Below are 27,962 nucleotides of genomic sequence, written 5' to 3'. Positions count from 1 at the left end.
CACATTCAGATTTGAGATTTCAAATCAAAGTTGCTACATGATGATACATTATGACCTCTAATTAACATAGTTTTGAGGCAGCATATCTTTTTTTAAGGACTCAAAGCATGACTGACAAAATATTTTTATATTCAAGTATAACTTTCAATTACACGTTGGATTAGTCTCAAGGAGAGATATTTCTTTCAAGTTAAAAGGAAAAAGTAGTTTTAACATTGGCAGAATGGACATATTGCTAAAGCCCTTTATGTCTTTCATGTAGATCTGATTCAGCATCAGCCAGAAGCTTTAGTACACACAAGAAATAAGTGCTCTTGCTTTTGGTATCTTCCACAGGTACATTGTGACTGAACATTATTAATAGCCCAAACACTTGCTGATTGAGGCTTAATCTTTCAAAGTACCAGAATTATACTAAACTGAACAATATCTATCAATGAGCTAAAATGGTACTATTTTAAGGGAAAAAAATGTAGAGAAAGATCTTAATAGATGTTCATTTATTCTCTCTCAGTCATGCAAGAAAGTTCATGACTCATGAGAAGGGATGAAGGATGATGTATTTTAAAACTACAATGTGAAACTAAATTACACTTTTAATTGGGAATTCAATTTTTCCCCATCAGGTCCAAATATCAGAATACACACTTGTCTATCATTTACCATGGAAGACTGACAAGACGTCTTTTAGGAGGTGCAAACAAATGGGGAGCTTTGTCAAGTCTTTTTTTTTTCTTAATGAATTATTTAACTTTCTCTTAACAGGTTAAAAATTAGTATCTACATTCTGTCAGTGTCTGGTATCTCATCCCCAAAAATGTGTTGTTGTGGCAGATCAGGTTCTACATGCACTACAAGTATTGAATTTTATATCAAATCCCCTTTAACTGGGTATAACGCTACCACAGTTTTTAAGACTGCCAGAACACACTTGTTGCAATGCTGCCTGCTTATGTTTTCATAACTGTCTTTTTGTGATTTGGTTTCTGGTAATAACTACGACAAAGATGTTGATAATCTCAGATTGGATGCTACTTTTCCCCAAATGTAAAAAAATATAGTGTGGAAAAAATAGTGGAAAAGTTCTAAAACCAACTTGCAACACAAAATCCGAGCTGAGGAGGAACTCTGTGTTAAGAGGAGGTATGAAACGTGTAGGTGCTCCCAAAAAAGTCTAATGAGCTGGGTTAATGGGTAGCATTTAAACACACTTAAATCAGCTCAACAGCAAAGCATTGCATCTCCAGATGAAGAGTCTACAGACCTGAACCTCAAATAAACATTTTTAAAATGCAAATCTCTGCGAAAGGAATCGCCCCTAACACCTTTCTTTTGTCCACAGGCCTCTGTCAGGCCCCTCAGCACCAACCTGGATGGGGTTTTGAATGGCATCTGGACCATCAGCAGGGAAATGGGGCAGGGTTACATGAGTGATGTCTAAATCTCCCAAGGAATGTCACACAGTGAGAATCAGGCATATATGGAGCTCAGTGATGAATAAACATGTATAGCTGTCTGGGTCTTATCATGAAGTTGCCTTCTTGAGTTTTGGCGCTAAACTGCCAACCCAGCACTCGCTTTGCTATCTAATATACTTGTTCAGAAGTCTACTTAGTGTAAGTAAATACAGACTAGGATAAAATATCCCGTGTCTGTGTCAATTCATTTCTCTCCCAATGAAGAAACAACTCACGCATGGAGTCCAAGCCGCCCTGTCATGGCTGTGTATTGCTATTGTATAAAAGCATAATCAACACTGTATTTTAACCAAATTGGGAGGCAATTAGTTCCCCTCGCTCCTCAAGAATCCAAGCTACAGATGTTTCATGTCCCCTGCCAGAACGAGGGACTTTAAAACTATCATAAACAAACACGGCTAATTTAAAAGAATCATTTCATCTTGAAAGGGACACATCTCTCTTTTTTATACTTGTGTAAATCAAAATCGGCTCAATCGATTTTGCTGAAAGTTTCCACAAAGACGCGATGTGTATGCTAAGAGGAGGCAAGAGGAATTCCAACTCAATCGAAGAAAGAGAAATCAGGAGTCCCACCCTCAGCATGGAGCTCTCTCCTAAACACATCCTGCTCTCATTTCTACCAGTTTAACTCCAGGCAAAGGATGCTAGGATCTGGTCTCATTGTTCACAGGTTCAAGAGTCTGTCCGGAGCACTGAGACCAAAGCAACCACTGGTTCGGGATGAGATAGCTCAGCAAACCCTGGGGAGACTTGCAGTTCATGAATACCACTTTCATAAGACATAAATACGACTTTTAATGTTGCCCTTTGTTATTAAACAGAAGCTCCAATTGGGCCTCGTCACATCAGGCGAAGTAAAAAATTAAAAATGAAAAGGACCCATACTTATAAAATGTTTATGCTCTTATTACGCTTGCTATACACACCGGAATGCTAATCATAACAACTCTAAGCAACCCTGCAGAGCGTTAGCACGCTCCTTGTTATATGGCTTTGTTAGGTAGGAGTGAAAGGGTGAATAATAATATTCACAGCTTCCCTGCAGTCATGAAAATGTAAATATTTTTTTAAAGTGCTTACAAGAAAAACCTACAGTAAATTTGAAAAATGTCCCCCATAATATTTAAACTAAATCCACCTCTTTAACCTAACAAACCTAACCTTACAAAGCGGCAGTTAAGTAATCCATTCATTTTATCTCAAAATCTCAGTTCTCTTTTTTTTAAGAACCAGAGACCAGCTGACAAACAGGACGGATAATATGGTCTCTCCAGAAACATTTTGCTGTGATTTAGAGTGATTAAATCTAACATGTGCTTTCGCTGAGCCCTCTGCCAACGTTTTGAGAGCAGTGGGTAAGGAAGTCTCAGGCCAGTTCTCAATCTCATTAAGACGGAGAAAACTGAAGTTCTAGAGTATTTATCAACCTGTTCTTCAAAAGAAAGAGAAAAAATTGTCCAGTCACTCTCGGTACAGGATCACTGACTCGAAATATATTCCCAGGAGCAACGAAAATGAAGGAAATAAGTTATTTGCTACAGCCACAGACAGCAGGACAAGAAACAATGGTCTGCAGCAGGAGGATCAGGCTCCAGACACCATTAAGTGGAAGAGCAGTTGAGCAGATGAGCCTGTCAAATTGCAATTTAAGACAGATCCTTCCTGTCTATCTGCAGATTCCTCTGCAACACTGCAAGCATGCCTCTGATATTCACATCATTTTAACATTCTACAGCATGCTCTTAAGTAGTTGCTATGTTTCACCTGAGAGGTGAAAAGGATGAGGATGGCTGTATATTGAGATTTCTGTGCTATTATTTTGGTAGTTTATCTACAGTTTGCATCTGGAGTTGTATTTTACAAATGTTTGGTGGAAAAAAACCAAAAAAACCCCTTCATATACCACCAAAGTACATGAATACAACATAATTATTGTCACACATGGGCAGCAATATGAGTCACTGTGGCTCACGTTCCTTTACAGCATGATTTATAATATAATATTCCTTGTGATTCTATGTGTCTAGCAAAAAAATTTAAACATATTGAAGAGGTTTTCCACATATCTCAACCTCAGGAATGCAGCTTTTCTAGTCATTAAGTCTGGAGAGCAAGCGTCTGTGTTGGCACAGCTAATTAAAGCGTAAGAAAAACGTCTTTTATATCTGACTTGAGAAGTTGATAACATGTTAAGTTATAACTTGTTATAACATGCAAGTTATAACATATAAGTTGATAACATGTAAGTTACAAACTCTGTCCTTCACAGAAAGAAATGCACTTCTAACATGACTTACTGTAAACAGATCTCAGGGTATAGCAACTCCTAATCAGAGGCAGCTCCGTAATGGACTTGTTGAGTGGTGACACTTCCCTACAACACTTGGCACACGTTGAATAATGATGCTGTTGTGGTTAAACCAGATAAGGTTCAATACTAATACAGGGAACAAAGAGTGGGGATTTTGACTGCATTAAGCCAAAATTTACAAACATGAACCTGAAATGTTTGACAGACATGGGAAGAAGAGCCACCAGGAGAACACTGCACTAAGTTGGGGAAAGGACTTTGGGCTTCGAGCTTTAATTTTGCTTGTTTGTGCAGTGTAAGGGGGAAAATTCACTTGAACACCACCTTTGAAGAAAATGACTCATCACTAGTCAGTTAAAAAAGAAAAGAGTCAATGGTTACAACTGATGTCCAAGAGGACTGTTCATATTGGACACAAAGATGGAAGGATTAGTGTACAATAGCCTGGTTCCCTCCAGCTCACGGGGCTCTACCCCCTGGCGAGGAGCTGACATGAGAGGATAAGACAACTCCATTAGGAGCCCGTATCACTTCCCCGCAGCGCTCCCCACGAGCAGATGGAGCAGCTATTTAGCCAAATGCACCGTGACTCCTGGTTTATACATGAGCATCTGGGATGTTTCCTAACGTGGGGCGATGTACAATGTACTCCGATTTATCAACTGTTCCACATGCAATTAACAATTCATATAAATAATTTGGCGGTAAAGGCCCCTCGGCTGAACTGAAAAGCAGCAAGGCGTGAGGGGTCAAGTGTTTCCACAGGATTTATATTTACCAAACAGAGCTGCCTGCAAAGGAATGTCTCCGTTGAGCTGTGGCAGAATTAGGTCCAGGCAGGAGGAGCTGAAGGCTCTGGCTGGAGAGCTAGCAATTTCTTCGTTTCAACTGAAACGAATTTGAATGTAACATTAGAGTTATTAAAACAACCCCCTTTATTGCCCTAAGAAACAAAATATATATGTAGTTAGAGCTATATAATTTCCTGCTAATACACATTTTGATCTGAGGATAATGTGCAGTATCACCATTTTTCTGTGCATTCTACAAAAGGAGTCTAATACCTTAGAACCATTTAATCAACATCCTATGCAGGCAGTGAATAGATAATTGAAATATAAGTACTGTCATCCATATCCCCTCTGGGAAAGTGACACAGTAAGCATTATATCATTCCATTAGTCCATCCTTTGATGTGGGTTTTATTCTCATTAAACTATGTTTTAGCCTCAAGGTTTCCTCCCCCCCTCCATCTCCATGACGTGGCCATGCCAGGAAAAAAATAAAAAATACACTGCTGTTCAAAAGGCAAGAATTACATTTTTACAAGCAATTGTACGTGTCAAAAATATAAAGCTGGATTTTAATTTCTTGTTTACCAAATACAGTCAATGACAGCTTCTGGAAGACACGGGGTGGAAAGAAAAGGAAGCCAGGAAGGTGGTGGTGGGGAAGGAATGCATTTACTTGTTTTCAAATAATAAAGTCTGAATACAAGCAGGATAAAAAAATGCTTGAAAAGGCTGCCATGGTGGTGTCTGCTTTGAATTGTGCCCTGTTTAAACAAGAGGAAAGCCTCCCACTGAAAAAAGAAACATTTTTATCATTCAAAAAGATCTCAGGGCAGTCCCTTTAAAATGAGGTATTTTCTAAACAAAATATTGGAATGTTTCCCTGCAGGGAATGAGCATCTGATCTCTTAAAAATGATTATTCTTGAAGAACTGTAGATTTATGGAGTTTTTGTTTTATTTGTTTTAACTTAAGTAGAATGAAACCTGTCTGAAATGACCACCCAAGGGAGCAGACCAGTCAGCTAAGCAGAGGCTGATCTTTAAATGGGAATTGAAGTTGTACTGAAACCCTTGGGGAGGTTTTAAAGTGCTGGCTTAAAACAGGGCTGGCTAAATGCTTAATGCAGGTTTCAGCATAAGCTGAGGACATGGATTTCCTCTCACTTCCATCAGTGTAGCTCCACTAACATCAGTAGACGCGTTCCTGATTTACATTAGTTAGCAAGCAAAGAATCAAGCTAATTACACTGAGTTATCAACAGTGATTACAGGAGGATCTTTTTAAAGAAATGCACACACACACATAAAAAATGTGCACACACATTTTTGCAGCATGGACTGGTTCCGTTACACTTCTAACAGTAGGTCTACTGCAGGCAATTAAGTGGAAAACTCAGCTTTACACACAAATAGTTGCAATGTTTTTTTTGAAAAACAGGGAAAGTTTGACACGTTGCAATTTTCTCAGTTTATGAATGCCTAACTTACATATTTGCAATTATAACTACAATTCATAAATATAAGCCATCAATGAGAAACATCACTAGCTTAGGAGCTCTTTTTGGTCTGATTCTTCAAGAGTTTGGCTTATAGTTTAAATTGACCAAAGTCAACACTCCACTCAGAAATGTCAACAAGTAGGAGAAGTGTCTCCACTAATTGCATTGACTACAGCCATAAGAAGCAGGAAGCTCATATACAGGACACAGCTCCTTGTGCATTGCTAAGTTAATGGGATTCTAGGAAAAAATATTCACCAAACAATGCAGAGATTTATTTCTTTTGCCAAGGCATTATCTGTGTTGTGCCACCTTTTGCCAAGTTAATAGACTTAAAACTTCTTAAATGCACAAGGAAAAGCAAGCTTGAGAGTGCAAATATTCTTCATATGGAGAACATAATTAAATTTCATAGCATATTATTCTCATATTGAAGGGTTTTGAGATAAGACTGGATAAAGCCTGGAGCAACCAGGTCTGACCTCAGCGCTGACCCTGCTGAGGTAGTCTACAGCTCTCCTGAGGTCCCTTCCATCCTGAACTATCCTCCAATGCTGCCTGTACAATGCTCCAGGGCTGGGCGACAGGAAACCTGGAGGTAAAGCGAGGGAGAAATCCCAGCCCCACTCCCAGGCAGATGCTGCAGCCGCTAAGACCAAAGCCAAAGGACTTGCTACAGAAAACAGCTGCAAGTTCCAAAATACTGTGGGAGCAGAACCGAAAGGTGTCTACATGGTTGTGAATTAGTTATTTAGAACACACTGTTTGATGACTTTTTTTTTTTTTAAGATGAAAAACTATTCCTGTACAACTATTAAGTTTCTTATGAGTGCTTCGCCCAGCAGATCAGCAGTACTGTGAGTTCATAAAAACAGCTGCTTTTTAACAGGAGTGTGTGTGGTTCCATGCAGAAGGGCAATCAAAACTGCAACTCTGTACAATATAATGGAACAGGACACTTGTCATCCTCCAGGCTAAGCTCACTCAGCTACTGCAGGTAATACTAGAGATTTATTTAAATTAATCTGCAGGAAAATTAAATCCATTGCCTTAAAAAGTAAGGGAATAAATCATACCCAACAGGAAACCAGGAAAAGCTGCTGCCATTTCAGTTGAATCTAAGGTTGTGTGAGCACATGACGTTTTTCCTTGTCAATGACATAAAAACAATTCATAGCAGGAAAAATAGTATCAGCTGTTGTTATAATGCAAAACGCAAATACGCTCAATGAGTTTAACACTGCAGCCGAAGTATGAAGAACATCTCAAGCTGTTTGTATTTCCAACAAGACTTGAGGGGTCAGAGGAGGGAGGAGGACATGTGGGCAGGCTGGAATGATGGATGGCGTTTAGTGGCATGCTGTGTTTGGGTCTACTCTTGTTAGTTTTGCAACAGGATGTCTCTGATTACTCTCTGAATAGAGAATAAGGATGGTTACGTCTCATTGCTCAAAGGGAACATTTTTTTCAGAGCCTTACAAATTAAATAGGACATTGTAAAGCAAGCAGTCGATGAACTATCAGGTGCTGTTTGTCACAAATCTAGCAACAGTGTCAGAAGATTCCCTGGGGGCATCAGCAGTGGGCTTGAGGCTGGCAAATAAGGTATATGTACTCTTGTCCCTACATACAGCAGACCCCAGCTCTGCAGAGCCCTTCTGTGTCATTGCCTGTACAGTTTGGTCCAGGCCAAATGACATAAAATATATATAGCAGGGGCACGCTGAGCCTCTAAGTAACTAATTTTAGCCATAAAGTTGATGTGATATGGAGAGGACTTTACAAAGGATGGAGGACAATTGTTTTTCCAAATCCCATCCTTCCAGAGATCTTTGCAGAACTGGTTCCTGGCTCACAGGGTGCTGCCTGGAGCAACGGTCAGGCCAAAGCTGCGTAATTCAAACACTTCTGGAGTGTCACCAGTAAGATAATGACACTCTATCCCCAGCCAGACCTCAGAGGCCATGACAACATTCACACTCCACAGCGCAGCCGTGGCCACAGAGCACTCCTCTGAAAGCTACTGAGGTTCCTCATTGATACCGAAGGGAACTGCAAGTCCTTGGCAACTTGTAGAAAAGGCAAAGACGTGGGGACTTGGGAACCACATGACCGTGTATGCAGGGAAATGAACACACACGAGTGTTGCCAAGATAGCGGGGGTTGTGCTGTTTTCTCAAAGTGAAGGCTTCAGGGAGAAAGGAGGGGGAGAAATGTTGGAAGCAAAGTCAGTTAGAACTGCTGGTCGATCTTAAACCTAAATAAAACTTGGGGCTGAAGCTGCAAATGGAGGCCACAAAGTGAAACACACAGGAATAATTGCTCTACAACAGCAAAACAATTCCTAAAGAGACAGCTCCATGAATTAGCTTATCTAAAATAGATGCCAGCTCATCCAGGAATCTCTCATTGGGGGAAACAGTTTGTTTCTCACCCAAGCTCAAAGCATCTAAGAATTGTCTTTGTGATGCCACAACCTCTATAAAAAATGTCACTGGCCTCAGAGCAGTTTCTCAGTGGGCGGAAGTTCACATCAAAGCCACCATCAAAAGCCTTTCCAAGGAGGTGCAGTGAGCCAACACGATGGAGAGTTAACAACCTTCTCACTCGTCAAAAGGGAACTCAGGCTCAAGACTGGACCGTACAAAAACTGCTACCCATGCTGACCAGTTCTGTAACAAGGACTATGCAAAATTATAAATAAAAAGGAAGGAAAGAAAGAAAAAAAGAAGGGAAATCACAATATAGTTACAAACAGTGCAAATGAAGACGGACTGTAAAATGCCCCATTTGCACTGGCACAGATGTTGTAACACAGCAAAATTTAAAAAGCAGCAAAAGTTTCACGATATGAAGCAGCTAAAGAGAAGAAAACGTCAAAACTCAAATGTCAGACAAATTTTGGGCAAGCACTCTGTACATAGCCAAGCTCTCTGGATTCCTTCCCAGAACCAAGACACCAGTCTCTTATATACAATTTATCCGTCTCTGTCTCGTCCATTTTTGACTAGTTTTAGCATAACCATTTAAGGGTTTTATTTAATCAGCCAGGAAGGAAAGAGTTCAAGGAACACTAGGGAATATGTGGCAAAATATAACAAGGTTAGATCACTTGCACTGGATTATTCTCCTCTGGCACACCGCAGAAGAAATAACCCCAGTCAAGGTCTGCATGTTCAATGGTCTACAGGGAACGAGACCAGCATTATTCAAGGTAAGTGACACTTTAAAGAACTTTAAATTAGCTGTTGACAGTCAGGTAGATAGATTGATGAGTGATTACATGAAGTCCCCAACATTACCATTTTGTGGTGAAAGCAAATATGAAGGGGGGTGGAAGTAAGAAAATCCGTTAAATATGGTTTTGCCAATCTGTGGTGCATTCAGATGACAGTGAAGTTCGTTTAAGGACACTGGAAACTTATAAAACAAATTTCTTTCTCGGAATCAAAAGTTGACAGAAAGATTCCTGGCTATAATTTTGACTCCAGAAACACTGCAAGCCAAGTTAGTAGACTGTGATAAAAAAAGTAAAAAAAAAAAAAAAAAATCACCCCATCATCTTTCTTCCTAACGAGTGTTCCACTTCCCCAGGCTAAAGGACCACAGGCAAGTGGAGCAGAAGTGCAGCTCCCCTGAACTGCACAATTAAAGCTGACTAACTGTATGTACAACAGATGCCCTCACTGCAGTGGTCCCTAAAATATGTTTTTAAATAAAATTAACACAACTCAGGAATCTGTAATTAGGACCGTCTTCGAGAACAAATCGGAACAAGTTTACTGAAGAGCTCTAACTATTTACAATGAGAGTGACTTCACCCCCGAGGTTCACTTTACTATTTTGTCTCAATTTTCTTGTAATTTCATCCATCACATTTTTTTCAGTCCTCCAAAGGTGATGGATAAAACACAGAAATAAACAGGACCAACTGTTCACAGAAGCCTAAGGGAAAACATAATTTTGTTATAAATAATCCTTGGCACAAATCATGGAAATGCAATACTAAAATTGTTTGTTGAATCATTTATGAATTGGGCCTTCAGTTTTAGTTTGCAAATAAGTTAGAGTTTTTTGTTGATGTTCTTTTTCACTTTGCCTTTTTAGCTGGAAAAGAGCCTTTGAGAATTGAGAATTGAAATGATATATAATCCAGAAAACAGAATGAATAAAGAACTTATTTTTTTTAAGGGAATCCCTATTCTAGTACAGGGCTTTTTTTTTTGGGGGGGGGGGGGGGGGGGGCGGGGGGGAAGGGAGGGAGGGATTTACTTATGGATCATGATAAACTAAATGATGATAAATTTTTATTTTATTTTCATAAGATGCCACCATTGTGAGTTTTAACCCCAGCTTTATGCTAAACATGTAGAAGAGGCAAAGACATGTTGCCTTACAAAACCACTAAAAAAAAAAGAGTTGCAGATACCTCTGCCGTGAGATCCAAGTGAAAGTTCGTGATCTAACAGATAAATGTGACCACTAAAAACAATATACACTTTTGTGTTTGTTCTTAGATGTGAAATTTTGAAGATTTATAGCTACAGACTAATGCAAAAGTTCAGGGGAATATAACTGCATGCTACCGAGCTGTGCATGTAGTCATCACACATGAAGAAATACACAACACGAGTAGAAATTCTGCTGTCTTGAGAAATTCAGCATTTTAGAGGACAGCTGATTACTCAAACTCCTCACATAAAAGTAATAAACATGAAGAAATATCGAAGAACAGAGAGGTGCGTTTCTTTCTTAAGTCTTTTGTCTGAAATTGCTATATTTCGTCATCTGAAGAGTGAGAGAAGCTTGGAGATAGATAAAAGCAACGTGAAGACTCATTTCTCATTAGACAGAGCAGGTGTGCATAGCCTTACCTGATCTGTCCTCGCACCAGTGGTCTGTTTTTTGTCCTGTTCATATTTGAGTCAAACGGAACCTCAAAGAACTGTAATAAAAAAAAAAAAAAAAAGGAAGAATCAAAATGAAAGGATGCCGGAAAGCATGCCATGCGTGGAATGTACTGTCTGCATCTGCAGGTGCTTTAATCTCTATTTTTGAAGGTTCAGAAATACAACGAAAATGGCAAACTCCTTTTATGGAGCTTTGATAGTCTGCATTAATGCTTTTGGCATCTCCTTAGAAAGAAAATCACCTGGAGGACAAAAATAGTTTGTGCAAGTCCCCAAAAGTTAATCATCTGAAGTAGAGTTTGATTCCAAGTTCTGTTCTCAACAGGTTTGACACAGCTTTTATACATACATAATTATATATACACATACATACAGCCCTGCCCCCAGTTTTATATTAATACAAACAGCCCTTGCAAATGTGCTTCTGGTATTTAAAAGACAAACACTAAATTTTTTTCAAGATCATCTAACTTCTGAGAACCTATAACCCACCCCAAAATCAATCAACTCTTGTAAAATGCTACTGGAACTGCACTGAGCATCTAGTTCTAGCAGCAGGGAACGAACACACCATATGGTGTTATTTAATGTCACAACCCAATTTGACTTTAAACACCGCCTATGGGAAAATTCAGGCGGCACTATCTTCACGCTAGGAATTCCTGCAGGCTTTTGTATGATCCGTTTTACCAAGAATGTTACTGGAAAAGCTGAATGCACTTTGTCATACAGCAAACTGTAAAGCCATTTAGTTTTATGTGTGCAAAATAATAATAAAAATAATAAGCATGTATTTACTTATAGAGTAGGATGTATTTATAGAAAGAATATTTTCTGCTGACGTTATGTCTGAGGTTTTGGGGTAGGATCCCAATTATGGTGAATATGGAGGAAAAGTACCATAACAAATCATAATTTCAAACAATCAGACTGACACTAAGCTCTGTATAGTCGAACTGCAGACAGATTTAAGGTGACTATATGATAAACGACTACGTGATAAAATCTATGTTATTCCAGCAAGCTGATGTAACCTTTTACACAACAAAAGACAAAATTAACAAACATCTTCATTTTAACAGTGCAATGTTACTGGTCATGCTACTTAAGGGGGCTGCACTCCCAGGGGAATGACAGCGGACAGGGACCTGGGGAGCAGCAGGGACCCCACCAGAGCCCTACACGTGCACATCAGGGAAAATACACTTTATTTAGGGACACACAGAGATTACAGGAACCACCTTTCCCATCTGTTACTTTGAAGTAATGACCATATAACAATTTGGGAAGCTCTGCTGTAGCTCCTACGTATTGCAAGCGTGGCAGGGGTTGGATAACCATGGATAATCCTGCCTAACACAGCCCATGATATTCTCCATTTGAGGTGACATTTTTAACCTCTGGTTGAATCATCCTCCTGATGGATTTAACCATTCCCTGGAATAAGGTTATAAGAAAGTCCTGCATGCGTATGAGTGAGACTGGGTGCATGCACGTGCTCAAGCTCACATACTAAAGCTATCCTGCTTAAACAAAACTTGCTAACAGTATGCTCTAAAGCCAAGACATTTGGCAGCGGGCATCATCTTCATGTTTCGTCAAGCTTGTGAAACTGTCCAAAACTGGGAAAGAACAAGACTCAGGAGGTGGCAGGGAAGAGAGGGTAGAAGGTCGAGGAAGCAGCAGCAGAGCCAGCAATGGGGGCTCTGTCTGAGGAACCCCAAACCTGCACTCCCCCCCTGCCAGTCAGCAGCTGTGAAACCCTCTGGAGAAGCTGTTGCCTCATCCCCCTCCAGTGGCTGGCCAACACAAATTAATGGATAATTACTGTTGTTAACTAGGCTGAGGCCTGTGCTACTTATTGAATTGCTCAGTTTGCTCATGATGGATCCAAAAACTACCACGGTTCTGCGGGGGAGGAATCCTGCATTTGTCAGTTTGTGTTAAAGGCTGCAGATTAAATGCTCAAAAGTTAAGAAATATAAAAGCATGGGAATTGAAATCATCAACACAGCTTTTACTTAGTAGTTCACATCCAATTCACTAAACTTTCTTGCCTCCAATCTGTGTGGCAGAGCTGGCTGGGGCTACGCAGCCTGTAGACAGTTTGCCTGCGGGAAGCCTCCATCCGGAGCCGTTGGATGGAGCACCCGACCCACTTCCAATTCCCACCAGCTCTCAAAGCCTTCCAATTTTATTATCGATATTCCTGAAGCAAACTCAGGCTGCTCAGCCAAGAGTTACTCATGCGAAAGAGGAAGGGACTTCATGAAGGAAAAGGGTTAGTTTATATGTCTTTCACTTTGCCAGAGCGTTGTGGTACGGCATGAGGCAACTCATTCGTTTGTTTTCAGCTAGGCAGCTAATGGGGTATTTCTCATCCTCTGTTTGTTATGCCTGATCTGCAGCGGCAACAATCACTCCACTGAAGTTGGCAGAGACCCTGGTTTAGGAGAAAAGCACAGGGCAGCTACGGGCCCCGGCGCAGGGAGCCCAGGCAGCTCTCTTCAGAGGGACAGGTCGGATCTTCACGGCTACAGCGCTGCCCTTGAAGTGTTGGATGTTTCACAAAGAACCTCTACAGGAAACCACAACGAGTACCTTCGGAGAAGGGAAAGCACCCCGTTTGGATCCGAAACCAGTGATTGCTTTTGACAGCTCAGCATTTTGCTAATGGTTTGTTTCACTGTTACATTTCACAGACAATTATGTTAAATGAAGAAAAAATGTCATTTGACATCAGACTGGTAGAGCAATACAAGGGAAAAATTCTATAGAGCTAAAGTCATTTGTCCTGAAAATATTTTGGGCTATCCTCAGTTTTGTTCTGCTGCTTTTTTTTAAAGGCACGATTTTTATTTAAATTTGAAAAGTCTGTCTGCTTTGAGCTTACTTCCAGTTTAAATTTGTGCATGTGAGGAGAATCCGGCTCATTTGAGAGTATTTAAGATTACAGATAAAGGTATTCGGTGTGCGATGGCTAAAATGAAAGTAACGCACAAGTTTTAAACTCAGTGTGTCTCAAACATAAAACGGCTGAAATGAAGAACAGTTGGACACTCAACACTGGAAAGAATTTAAACTTATGCAGTTATCAGTATAACCTGACAATACCATAATCAGTGTATGAAATATTTCCTTATATTTAATATAGTAGTTATGCCCTGAATGGGATATAAATTTTGAAGAAGAAACTTCTCTGCTGAGTTAAGTAGTCAAAAAATGTCTGTGTTGTATACAGACACGGCTGCTCCTGAAATTAAGATTACTGCATGACTTAAGTCTGAACTTTTTCGCTTTTTTAAATCTGACAATCTAAATAATCTGTTACTGTCAACTGTACGCACGAAACTACATATCCAATTGAACTACAGTTAAGAAAAATCCTTTTATTTGCAATGCCCTAGATTCTTTCACTGAGCTAGTTGCTATTACATGTCAGCAAGATGCCATTTATCAAACTTTTCCCATTTTGCTCCCAGATGTTCAGCAAAATTCTCTCTCCACTTGAAATTATTTTCCCCTGATATTCTAGAAAAAATGAAAAAAATGTACATCTCAAATATCATTCCATAGGAATGAAAGAGTGAACTCAAACATATTGTCTCATGCCAGGCCAACACAGTACTGCCTGTTTCAGCAAACAGTAAATTCAGTAAGATGAATCCTGGATAAATAAATATTTTAGAAGCACTCAAGAGGCTTTTTCCTCAGGAAGTCTGAATGCATCAGTTCAGCTGGACAAGGCAGAATATTATCTGCCCTGGGTATTTGGGAAGCTAGCCATCAAAAGGACAGACAGAGGGTTAAATCTACAGCATCTAAAAATCCCTGAGTGACAAAACTTGGCAAGAGCTTTCAAGACCCTAACCTAAATTTTAATCAGTATGCATGAACATTTAAAACATGATGATGGAAAAAAATAAATCAGGCCAGCTAGTACTTTGTGGTTTATTTCTCTGGCAGGCTCATCAGACTCTTTGTGTAGATCTCATCTAGTTAATATACAGTAATTATATCTTAAACATCTAACAATTCTTAGTTTAGCTGTCACATTACTGCTTATAGCTGTTTACACTCAGGGGGTTTTTTTCCTTCAGCTTCTTCACATCGGTTTCCACTTTATTTTTAAGTGAAACATTAAAGAATGTTTACTTTCTTCAAAGTACCTCCTGGAAACAGCAGTGAATGCAGAGGATACCTCATCATTCAGACCTCCTGAGGGACACAGACTAATAATTTTATTTGGACCAAGCCAAGATTCCCATGGCATCACCTTGCAGATGCAGATGACATTATGCGACACTGGCACTTCGAGGAAAGAGTGAGAGGGCGTCTCACGCCTTTGCAGGACGCCCTCTCAACCCTTCCGTATCATCAGTTAAGCACAGACACCACCTATTAAGTTTTCAAAGACAGTGGCCTGACTATTTGCAGTTAATTAAGCCAGCAGAGCTATTGGAAAGCCCTGAGCACATGCTGCGTTTGCCATCCATGGTCATTCCAGCCGGAGAGGTTTTAACTACTGAATTATGACAGTTCAATACCTTTACTCCTATTCACATGAAAACAATAAAATAGAGTGCATTAAGAGGAACAATATGTCATATAGTTTATCAAACGGATCACCCACACTTAGGTTAGTAAACGTCTCTCATACACCGCTTTGGATTTAGAGTGTATCAAGCACCAGCCTGGCCCCCGTCCAGGGCCAGCTCTAATCTGTGACACATGGTGGAAACAGCAGCGGCTGAAATAGGCAACCGGTCTTTCATGTATTGACATAACATTTTACTCTAATGCTAAACACATATTTACATCAGAACCAATAATCCTGTGAGTCTAAAGATGGAGGGGAACCCTGCTATTAAAAGACAATTTAATTCAAAGCAACTCATAGGTCTTCCCATTGCAAAACCACCCCTGCATCTGAGCAGGCTTCCACGTGCTCTCTGGCAGCAGACTTGCCCTCTGGATATATGTATCTCTCTTCGAACCCTCTCTGAAGGGCAGATCAGGTGAATCTGCGGCACTAATGAGTGAAGGAGAAGCTGATGCTGTTGCCAAAGAGCAGTCACCTCCTCCTGCACTGATGTGCTGCTGGTCTCCAAAGTCCCCCGTGCCTTGCACCGCTCCAGAGAGGTGGAGACGAGCTGCGAGGATGGGTGCAGGTGGTAGACAAAGCCTCTTGCTACAGACCCAAGCAAACATTTTAAACACAATGCAAATAGCGACCTGTACAACTGCACTCAACTCCCCACTTGAACACTGTAATGAATGTCTACAGCCAGGGGTGAAACTGGGCTGCAGAGGGCAAGTCTTGCAAATAATGGTCTTGTTGAATTAGATGCTTCTGGGGTTCTCCAATTTCCCCTGTGTTACAGTAAGCTCTGATCCTCTTTGGTTTCCTTTGGTATTGCCAGAAAGCAAGCAGTTAACCAGAAACATCATTAAAACACACACTGTAAACCGAAAAAGGTGCACATACCAGTGTGTGGACCAAAACCAGGAGGAGAGCGCGGTGGCAGAGCGGAGTCCGGATACCCTGGACAATAACCTGAGGTTTCCTGGGAAGGTGACATCCAGAAAGCCATTCCTCGCAGCTGGCCACACGGCCTCCAAATTCATCAGGTTTTAGCACTAGCCTTTCACGTGAAGTCTCCTGATTTTCCCGTGCATTCAAAGGAAAGTTACTATAAGCAGCACTGGAAACCCATCAGACCACAAAGACTTGAGTTCCTTTCTTTGTGAGTGCTCTTCCCCTCCATATTACCTAATTATTTCTACTTCTCGTGTTTTCAGTGATTTATCTTACATTGTGATAAAGTAATATATAATTACATAAAAGGAGAAAAAAAACATAACATATAATTTATGGTAAATAAGATCAAAGTCAAGATTATTATTATAGGTTTTCCTCTGGTTTCCTTTCAATCACTTTTACATGAAAACAAGAAAGAATAATTAAAGTATATTACAAAGGTCTTTTTATTCGATTGTACACAGATGTGACTAAAAAAAAGCAAAGGGAAGGATTTTCAAAAGCACTCATGTACTGATCTAACACTATTCTCACTGAAGTCAATGGCAGTTTGACTTCAATGAGAGCAGAGACAGACCAACACTGAGTGATTCTGAAAATCCCACCCTAATTGTACAAACAAGGGAAGGCTTTAGAGATTGCTGGCTTGGAGATTGTATATTTGAGAATCATAAAGGGCACACAGCACCTGTTTGTCTTCAAGATATGAAAATAAAGCAAAGCAAATATTTTAAGGATTAGAAATGGGTTTTTTCTTTTTTTTTTTTTTTTTTTTAAAAGGCAGTATCTGAAAACCCTCTGGCTCTGCAGTTCCTAGTCTAGCCATAGATCTGCTTTAATATTTTCCATTTCAAAGTGGATTCTAATTAAAAACGAGATTGATGCAAGCCTGAACAATGTTACAGATAGAGAAGGGCAGCTAAACCCCAAACTGTCATGTCCCAGAGAACCCAAGAAAGGTCCGCTAGGTAAAGCATCTGCCAGTTTCATTTATTATTTTTTTTTAAATCTTCCACAAAAGACATATTCTTCTTATTAGGCAGTGTTTAGAAGCCCATTGCTGTGTACAGGGTAGAGAACAGGAGGTAACTTCAAAGAAAATGTTGATACCTGTCACTTCGGAGATATATTTTCAGGATGGAGAATGCAAAGACTTAGAGACTTCAATTAGCACTGATTTGTCCCCTCAGATTAATGACCTGCTGTGCAGGCTCTGCTTTTGAGCGCTCAAGAGGTGACATGTTGTTATTTCCTTGACCACTTACAAGTGTGTGACTTTCTAGGGATTCCCTGAGACATGCACAGACCTGGAAACTGAGAACTTTTTAGGTTTTACATTGCACTTAGTATGTAAGTGCACTTAACTGGCAGCAGTGCCCAGAGCCGCTGGCACGCCTGGCTCACTGCTCTGCTTTCACCTCATCCAAATCCTTTTAGCAGGTCTGCCCAACAAAACAAGCAGTCATTAAACTCTTGCAGCTTAGTGGCCTCTTCATCAGCACTGTGGCCAAACAATATCCTTTGGCGATATCAGAAGTACCATTACAAAGAGCTTGAAAAGCTCAGGACTGTGTTAACACTCAGGAATGTAGAAGCAACATGGTCCTAATACGCTGCTGTTCTGTCCGCGGGTCCTGTCACGACGATGAGGGGTCGGGACGGAGATGAGGATGATGGACACATCCTGAAACACGACGCCCGTGACTGCTGAAGCCCAGCTGGATGAACTGCTGTCACTGCAGGCGTGGATGCGCTTTGGCATTCACCTGGGTGAAAGCAGTGAGGGTGGAAGGAAAGACCCTGCGTACGCGTGCACATGTCTGAGCACGCTGCAGTAAGCAAGGAATTAATGAAGTAGGAAAAGATAATTAAGGACTACACGTGGTCTTCAGTTGTACAAATAACTCAGAATGAAATAATGGGGCATTTGCACCAAATTACTTTAGCTACTTTACGCCTACATACAACATTTTCCTCGTCTTCATCTTCGATTCAAATTTGCTAGCACCAATGCGTGGAAAAAAAAAGTTTGTTTCATCTCATTTTTTTCAATGCACCTGATGCCCAAGACTTGAAAAGCGAGAAAAGATGTGAATCTCCTGATTTGGTAATGAGGAAACAGGCTGGATGACCACCGATTAGCCCAGCTCTTCCCACTAAAATCATATTTTGCTAAGAAGATATTGTAACAAAAATTAAATAATAATACAAATAAAACCAGGCCCTTATAAGCTGTTCCATCTTGAAAACTGCTGACATTGTGAGCCACCTAAATAGTGTATTCCCGAGGTCTCATGGAGGTCAGCCACAGCTTCAGGGGAAATGCGAGCTGGATACCGCAGACAGGCTTTCACCTTATGTGATCCACCTTGGAGAAACAGCTTGCACAGGAAGAAATACTGGTTTCTGGCCAGCTGCCAAAGACTTCTAATAATATTAAATATTCACCACCAACAAGTCCTTTTTATTTAGCACACAATTAATGGATCCACAAATAAAGCTCCTTACTCCAAGCCCTCCTCCAGGTTCACTTCCAGGAGGGCACTTACCCATCAACACGTTTTAGCTCCTTGAACCAAAAGGAGGAATTTCCAAAGCACAGGACATATGCACTGAATGCCTTCCCTCCCCTTTTTTTGGGGCACGGACTTTGTCACCATCTGGCTCTTCCTCTTAATCTTAAAATGAAAATTGCTAAAAAACATGCTTCAGGTCTGAGCCCCCAGTTAGACAAACACTTTGTGCCTTTCTCTTGTGCTGACCCAACCAACTGCACCCACAGAACGACCTGATATGGCAAAAAAACCCAGTAATTTTCCTCTGGATCTTTTAATTTTTTGACCTGTGTCACTGGATCAGGTCACCTGGGACATGGAAACAGGAGAGGGAAAGGGTGAAGTTGTGAACTCTGCTCCCACCGCTGAGCTGGTGCATCGCATACCCCAGGACAGAAGCAGCAACACAACAGTGTGTCTCCCATTTAGGGGTTAAACTGTTCTGCCAGGCTCATGGAGATAAGGCAATGAAGCAACATTCACCCCTACGCATTGTCTCACCCTGGTATAATAAGGGAAAACTTAATGTACCCATGCACACTTCAACACTGGACTGTGATCACCCCAAAACCATGACCTACCCATGCAGGATGCTTGCAAGTTTTTAATGATGAATTATATATAGATGTCAGATGCAGAGGTACATACTTTCTCTTCAGGAGCTATTTTATTTCTATATACTTTAGGAACAATTATTAGAGTTGAAGAAAAATACCACCTTTATGCCTACCAAAATACTCCGTGAATCACTTCGCAAAGCCATCTACTTGAAGAGATTCTTTTGCATTAAATCATATTTGTCACAATGCCAGCATGCCGTGAGTGCAACGTATAATTTAAAAAACAAACAAAACTTCAAGTAACAATCTCTTTGCTGAAGATAGGAATTGCACAAGGTCAGTATCTGGTTTAAATTACTATATGTCCTAAAATACACAAGGCCAGGTCCTCCGGACACAGCGCAGCTGCTTTGAGCAATATTGCAGATAAAATCCGATACTGAAGATGGCTTAGATAAATTCCTGTGGTGGAATAAAAGTTGTTACTCAGGAACTCTTGGAGAAGTATTTCTGCTGCTCAATGCAAGTGTTTAAGTCAAGCAGGAGATCCAGAGCCAACCGGGAGACACGCGTCTCCTCCAGATGGCAAGTGAGAGCAAACAGAGGCAGGAGCTTGTCTAATTGAGATGCAAAGACTATTTCTCTCTAGTAACTACAGAGGCATCCTGAGCTCCTGGCTTCAGACAGGGCAGTTGTAAAAGGGGCAGGTAACTAGACAGCCCTCCAGACTATCAGTATCAGCTGCTTTTCAGTCCCCTGTGACTAGTAGAGAGAGCTATAAAATAAAGCAGCCCCACTGCTGCTCTATTCTTGCCCAGGAGAGCAGAGCAAGGAAGTGGAAAGGTGAGATCTAAATCACTTCCACACGTCTCCTGGCTCCAAACCATGTGTCCAGGATCCAGGTCATTTTAATCAGCTTTTTATAATTTGTCACTCAAACGATAAGAATACTAATCCACCACAACGTGCTGCCTGCCAGGCACCCCAATATTAATCCATAACCTGTTCTCTCACATCACACGTAGATGTGTGGGCTTGAACTGCTTAGGGCTGACACGTCCTGTTAGCAATGCTTTTCTTCTCACACGACAGACAAAAGTAGTACCGTACATAAAGCAGCGGGCCTGCCTGCTTTTGACTAGGAAAGGTTATTTATGTAGTTGCATACACATAAATTATGTATTCGAAACATTTTTTAGTTTTGGTAATAAATTAACTTTTGAACTTGAAGTTACTGGCACCTGTGAAACAACATTTGCTTTCGTCCATCTGTATTTGGCAAAAGAAAAATCTACAGCTCTTTCTGGACAAAATATTAAAAAAAACCCAAAAAACAGCAAACCAAAACCCCAAAAAACACAATAAATGAAATCTGGGAACACTGTAATATAGCCAATAAAAAAAGCCTAAATGTGAACAAGGGTGAAAAGCGGCACCAGCGTTTACTGACGGGCCTCAGAGTACGGTAACATTGCCCAATTGTTGCAGATCTGGTCTGCTGGACCTACCCGCAGCTCAGGCCTCTTAATATTAATAAAATCATTCCTCAAGAGTTATTCCTTTAAAGTATTTAAAGAGTTGATATCAGGAAGAGTTTCAAGTCACATTTTTACCTATGGCACATTTAGGGAATCTACTGGGTCTATAGGAGAGTGTTTACAAGTATCCCCTTTACAATAAAATTTGAAAACAACATTTCCCTCTTGTTCAGATGTCTGAAAAGAGATCAAGAAATCTCTGCAGGGGATTTCATGATTTACACTTCACTGGCAAGAGAACAGCCTCATCGCTTCACTCCACCATGTGCTCTCAGTGCCAAAAGGAGTCTAGTTTCTAATATTCTGAATAGCTTTAAATGTTAAGAGAGAGCATCAAAGGCACCTTGATGAGTGCGATGTTGCAACTTCATTTGTATGACAATGGTTTTATTTTTTTAAAAAATCTTGTAATAAAGCATATTAAGAGAAATCACTCCCCTCTCTCCCATCTGTGCAGAACTTAACAGAAGGCTATCAATATACTAATAATATTTCTTTTTCTTATTAATTTCACAGACCACAAAGGAAAGCCACATCTCTGCTGAGGAACACGATAGCTACAAAATCTCCCGGAAGTCTACAGCTAAAGACAAAGTTGCAGTTCTGCAAACAGTGGCTTTCAACTAAGGGTCCTCAGACTGCACAGAAGAGGTTTGTTAAAGATCATCAAGAAAAGCACGTTGTATATGCGATGTGGCAGGCCACCTATGTGATATTTTCATGGCATTCTCTCCTCCTAAAGCTATCGCAGCTCTGCTGACCAAAAGACATGGAAGAGGTGCTCACAAAACTGTATGAAGTTTCTGGTCAAGCCTAAGGATTTTATCCACTGTAAGTTAGTTTTGGTATGGCATCTCTTTTCATAAAAACATGATTTTATGTAGAATGTATAGATCTGCCAAATAAAGTAATGAGGTACTATATAATCACAGATATCCAAGGTATATCTAATCACTGAGCACTTAGCTTTGCAGGTAAAATCCAGTAACTATCCACTTTTTTTCTTTTAAAAAAATATAATGCACAAACTGGGACCATTAACTGAGGATGGCCATCATTATGCTCTTCTGCTAAGGGCTGGATGGCAAACCTATACACTGAGAAGTCAAGTTACAAAGACATCTCAAACCAATAATTAGGTGTCACCTCTCCTTCCCCTTCATTAAGAATGAAAGTGAAGCAAGAGTCTCATGATGACCCATTAGAAAGCACAAACACCCAAACCTGTTGCAAGGGCATCACATCATCCATCTTTCTAAAGCTGTCAAGAAATGTTTGTCATTCCAATACTGCTTGCATCTCCCAAATGCTAAGATAACACACCCATCAATCTCAGCTAGAGTTAAAAGAGGAGTTGAAAAATAAATAGTTCTGAGTCATGTTACTAAGAGGGATTCCACACACTATTAATTTTAGCTTGGAAACCAATTAAGACACCAAATCAGCATTACTTGCCCCCCCCCCCTTTTTTTTTTTAAGGTATAATGACCTATTCACTTGCGTAAATTTATTTATTTTGTGACAGTGATCCTTTCAGATGCTTTAGAAGCTTAAGGAACAATAATTTTAGTCCTGGCTTCTGGCAACAGGAAAACTTTTGCCAAGAGGAGGTCAAAGATATGGACAAGACAGCGTGCTTCTCTCTATTTTAGAAGGCCATTCTTAAAATAAAAGAACAATAATAAGAAACATAATGACATATAAGCAAAACTTGTCCTAAGCACTGCATGAGCATCAATATGCTAGAATAAATTGCTGCTTTCCATTCAAAACCTGGTGCAGCCTTTGTAACCTTCAAACCAAGTGCAGCTTCTAGCTCGTGAGTGCCAGCAGCTACGGCAGCGCTTCTCTACGTCAGAGCAGTAATCGAGTGATGTGACTGTGTAAAACTGCACAATCCTTCTGTAAAAAGGCTATAAAAGCACAAACTTACTGCCCACCCGAAGGGCTCAATGCTCCTGCCTGACTCCTGGAGCTCATGCAATGGATATTACCTCTACCTAGCTGTGAACTTGCAGCTTTTTAATATTGACACGGAAATGCCACTCTTGTCAGATTTGTCTTCCAGATGCCTCAAATGTCACCATTGTTTGCTAAGTGCTAGTCCAATATGAAGTTTTCTGAGTATCTGTGGGGAAAAAAAACCCCTAATCAACCCTGCACCTCAATGGCCTGATTTCCCCTTGGTGTCAGCAACCCTCTAAGAGCTTTTTGGGGGACTATTTCAAACTCCTTTCTGTCTGTGCCACCACACAAAGGGATCGGGAAGCTTTGACTACATAGGTCTCACTAAAGCTGGAGAGTTGGGATTAGTGCTTTATTCAACCACAAGGAAAAAAGAAAAAAAATCATATGGATTCAACAGGAAAGTTGACTGAGGGTCTTCGTGCAAGGCGTTAAAGCCAGACTCTGCATCATGGGAACTTTTGACATCAGAGTTCATTTCCATGGAACTAAACCCAGAATCATGAAAAGTCTTTCTGTGATAATGGAAGTACAGTATAGTATCTAGTGTTGGATCAAAAAATTTATTTAGGGAAGTAGGAATATATACATAAGAAGACAAAAGATCAGAAGTCCAGCATCAAGGTACCACCGATCAAAGCAGGCTTTCATTGCTGGCAAGTATAGGATAAAACAAAGACTCGAATTTGCTCGTCCCAGAGCCCGTATCATTATATAATGCCACCCACCCCATCTAACCTGTCAAGAAAGAATTGTGAAATCAAATCAGTTGCTCTCATGGAAACTCTTGAAATAAAAAAAATCATTACAAACTGGAACTAAAATGAACATTGTCATATTTCTATGACCAATAAAATTATCTGTTAAAACATTTACCTTTGAGCCAGATTTCAAATTCTTCAGTGAGGAAAGTGTATGTATATACCTGAGAAACACTAACTTTGCAATTCCAAAACCAAGCTTCCAACAGAAAGCTCTTATTCCAAAACAAAAGTACCCATAAAAGACATCCTGAGAAAAAAAAATCTGCTTTAAAATTCACATCCTACTAAAATTCAAATGAATTTCCCTAGGTAGGCAAGTCCTTAAATGTCTACCTCCATTTAATTACGCTGCAGTTCCTGTGTAGACAAGTCCCAAGATGCTCTTACATGATAATCATTAAATATGAAGTGGTGAAATGAATTGCAACATTTAGTAATGCCTCTCATGAACTAAGATTTATAGAGGAAGCATGAAATAAAACTAAGAAAGCACATGGTTACCGTGTCTGTACGTTGTACTGGGGAAAAAAAAAAAAAAAAAGACAGAAATGAAAATAACATTGAAAATTATGACTAGGTGGGCACAGGCATCTTACCAAAACTGCTGCTGCTGGAGGTAATGCTCAGCCCACCTATTTATTTAATCCACACAATAGAAGTATTAAAATTAGACAGAAATCTAATTACATTTTACAAGTCATTTAAACACTGAACACATCATGAAAATAATTGTCAGAATTGCGCTATTTAGTAAATACAATTTTCTGCTTAGCTCTACACTTAACACTTGTTTAAACTGAGTGGTGAAAAGTTGAGGTATAACTCTCAGTTTCACTAAAAAACATTCCAGTTCTGAAAAATAATCATCTGTTCATGGCTGCAGAAATGCAAAATTTCTCAAATTGTGGTCCCAGAAAAATTTTTTTTTAAATAAAATTAAAAAAAAGAGTACGATAACTGCAATCAGGCAAAAGAAGCTTTGAACACAAGTGCCCTGTTCCAGTGGAACACAGCTGGGCATCCAACCCCTTTACACACCTTGGCAATTTCTCTCTACACATACGCTCATAGAAATAAAGGTTTAAAATATATTTTCTACACTAAAACGTACACAAAGCAGGTTTGGAAGATTGCTCATAGGGTTATAAGCACTTCATTTACACACAAGCATATGCATTTACTATATAAATATTTATAGTTTGGCAGTTCGCTCCCCCAATCTGCATGGGTTTTCTCTGTTGGGTTTCACCAGCGGTATTTCCTCTGAGTTTCTACATTTCCAGATGCTTTGCTCATACAGCCTGATGGAGAACAGTTGTGCCTATTAGCAGACAAGCTGCTGACAACTAAACCGAGCTTCTAAAAGCTGGCAGTGAGATAAATCTGGCACCGGGATCTGATAAGTTTAAAGAGAAGAGGCATGGTGGCCTGCAAACACTGAGAAGTCAGAGGAAAACCTAGTCAAGCCCTGAGCCTTTCCTTAGGATACTTCTCATCTCATTCCAGAGTACTTCAGCCAAATCAACGAAAAATCTTGTCTTAGTCAACCATCCTGTTGCCCAGCACCACTCAGTTTTTAACAGACATAGCCTTCTATTAAAAAAAGGAAAGAAAATATTGCTCCATGAAGCTATAGCCTCTTAAATAAATTATATTTACAAATATATTTAACAGAGATATATTTAAAAAGGGTTGTTTCTCCTGCTTAATTTTTTAAAATACAATGCAAGGAAAAAAAACCTGTTATTTTTATTTTGCCCTTCCTTCCCACAAATAAGCAGCGGAGTATAATCTTCAGTTTACAAAAGATACTATTTTGGGGTGGAAAAAAGGCAAATGCATCTAGGAGTGCAGGAGATGTTTACTGCAAGTATTCACGCCTTCTCTGAAACTCTGAACAGGGTACTCCTGCTGTCACCAAGCAGTGGTACACAAGGACATCAGCAGAACAAGTCAAACCAAGTACGAACGAGCTGGGTTAGCAACTCATCCCCGTCTCAAGCCCTCAGTTTTCCACCTCCTTTCTCGCACGGTTTTGCACGCCATGCACAGCACACAGCGACTGATTTGCAGAACTGCCCCAGCCAGGGCTTGTCTTCGCATCCAGGCAAAAAAAAGTAATTCTATTGCATGCCCCCAGCTTACATTTTCTTAATGTCATGGTCATCTATTTCTAAGGTAACACCAGAGATTATAGGGGGTTTCAGTTTTATCTCAATATAAACTTGCTGGGGCAGGTCAGTGCAACCAGCACAGGCACACCAGGAGCTCGTCCTTGTCTGGTCCCAGCAAGGACAAGTTCAGGCAACATCGTGCTTAATCTATCCCAGCAGTAATGTCATCGTGACTTCCCGAAGGATGAGCTGTACCAGTGCTTCCCAGTACTGTGCCAGATCAGACAGTGGTTTTACTCAGACAGTGATTTTTCTTTAGACAGCACTGGAATCTTTCCAGGGTAGATAAAATCTGAAATTTTCCATGCAAAGAACTAAAATACTCATCAAAATTATAAGACCTCATTTATATTCTTATACTCCTCCTCAGGCATTCAGTTTTGGCTGCTGTTGAGACAGAGAATTTCTTTGTTTTGACCCTGAATGACTTTCCCAATGCATCTTACAGGTGACGGGGATTCCCTCCCTCTCCTGCTGCTGCCCTCCCACCCACTCCTTAATTAAAGATGCTAAGGTCTAACAGAAACCGTGTTACAGATTAAAACTGGACTGTGATGCATGAAAAATAAGTATGTGGATAGGTTTGGGAAAACAGACCATTGGCAATTATTTTAGTGCTTACTTAGAAACTTTAAATTGCTTGAAAATAGATAGCAAGGAGGATTATTGCAATTTAACAATAAAGAAGAGGAAAAAAGCACAAGGAAACACCTTCTTCACTTCTGAACGAACACCAGGGACCAGCGATCGCTTCAGGAACGCAACTAATGAAAAGAATCTTTTCCAAAGTAACACAGCAAATGGAAACACTGTTTAACCAGAATTATCCCTGTTCAAAGAACCAACAGAGCCAGGACCAGCACCCTTGTTTTGACTGCAAGCACTGGGGGGCGGGGGGCGTGCTGCTCTCCCAGACATCAAGGCATTAACAAACAGCCAAGCTGCCTCCACGGTCAGGTTCATCCAAATACCTTTTCCATGAACTAATCAAATAGGCATTTATCAACTGAAAGAGGAATACGCAAACCTAAGGGGTTTTATGTAGGAGGTTTTCCCTTCATAAAGAGTCCCGAAACTTTTAGTCCAGAAGGTCTTAGATTATCACACTACAGCCAGACTAGTACAAAGCATCCTTGATGTCTAGACCAAATGAAAAGATTAGCAGGTCTGCTCCAGTGCTGATTACACCAGGCTCATGCTATTTTTCCAGCGGATGCTTTCATAATTAAATATCAAGTAACAGGAGGCACTTTAACATTTATGTCACCCTCACCTATGAAAATAATAAAAAGTTTTTTTGCATTGAGAACTATAAAGTATTAAACATCATTCTATCTAACAGCAACCTGTCAAGCTGTAAAGAGAAATTTAGATTTTAGTGAAGAGGGTCCCTTGGGAATGCCATATATCGGCAAAGCAGAACAGCAATCACATTATGCCTGTAACTAATATGGACAAAGTGGAATGAGTAATAAAAGCCAACAAAAAACCAACTTTCACTCTGATTAGCCATCACAGGCTAATAGGCTTCAATTGCAATTTAAAATTAGGTGGCACCATCAATCAATCACTCAGGTCTCTCCAAGTAGCAGCCGCTGCACATCAGGGCTACCTACAGAGATGGATTTCTACTCTGAGCTTTGTCAGGGTCTGAGGTTCCTCACAGTGCAAACCCCACAACACAACCCTGAGCACAACAAGAAAGGGCTTCAAGGGTAGGTTCTCCAATCTCGCAATTTTTTTAATAAAGTTAACAGACTTGGTCCAGACAGGTCTATCAATTCTCTGGGATGAAGAAAGGTGACAGATTTCAGCTAGTTTGAATGTTGTTCTGCATAATGCAAATATATCACATTTTAAATTCAGACAG

At 40.2% G+C, this 27,962-nt stretch overlaps 1 protein-coding gene across 2 annotated transcripts in view; it reads right to left on the bottom strand.

The window, feature by feature from the left end:
* The window catches only part of COX10 (cytochrome c oxidase assembly factor heme A:farnesyltransferase COX10), a 105,617-nt gene that overhangs the window by 23,144 nt on the left and 54,511 nt on the right, over positions 1 to 27,962 (bottom strand). For both annotated transcript variants that reach the window (XM_074889134.1, XM_074889133.1), the window contains exon 5: positions 10,959 to 11,029. In XM_074889134.1, coding sequence (XP_074745235.1) covers positions 10,959 to 11,029 — 71 coding nt within the window. The remainder of the gene's footprint in view (positions 1 to 10,958; positions 11,030 to 27,962) is intronic.

Source organism: Strix uralensis, chromosome 19, assembly GCF_047716275.1.
Source record: "Strix uralensis isolate ZFMK-TIS-50842 chromosome 19, bStrUra1, whole genome shotgun sequence".
Lineage (NCBI taxonomy): Eukaryota > Metazoa > Chordata > Aves > Strigiformes > Strigidae > Strix > Strix uralensis.
The sequence above is the reverse complement of the archived record's forward strand: the minus strand, read 5'-3'. Positions and strand labels throughout refer to the sequence as shown.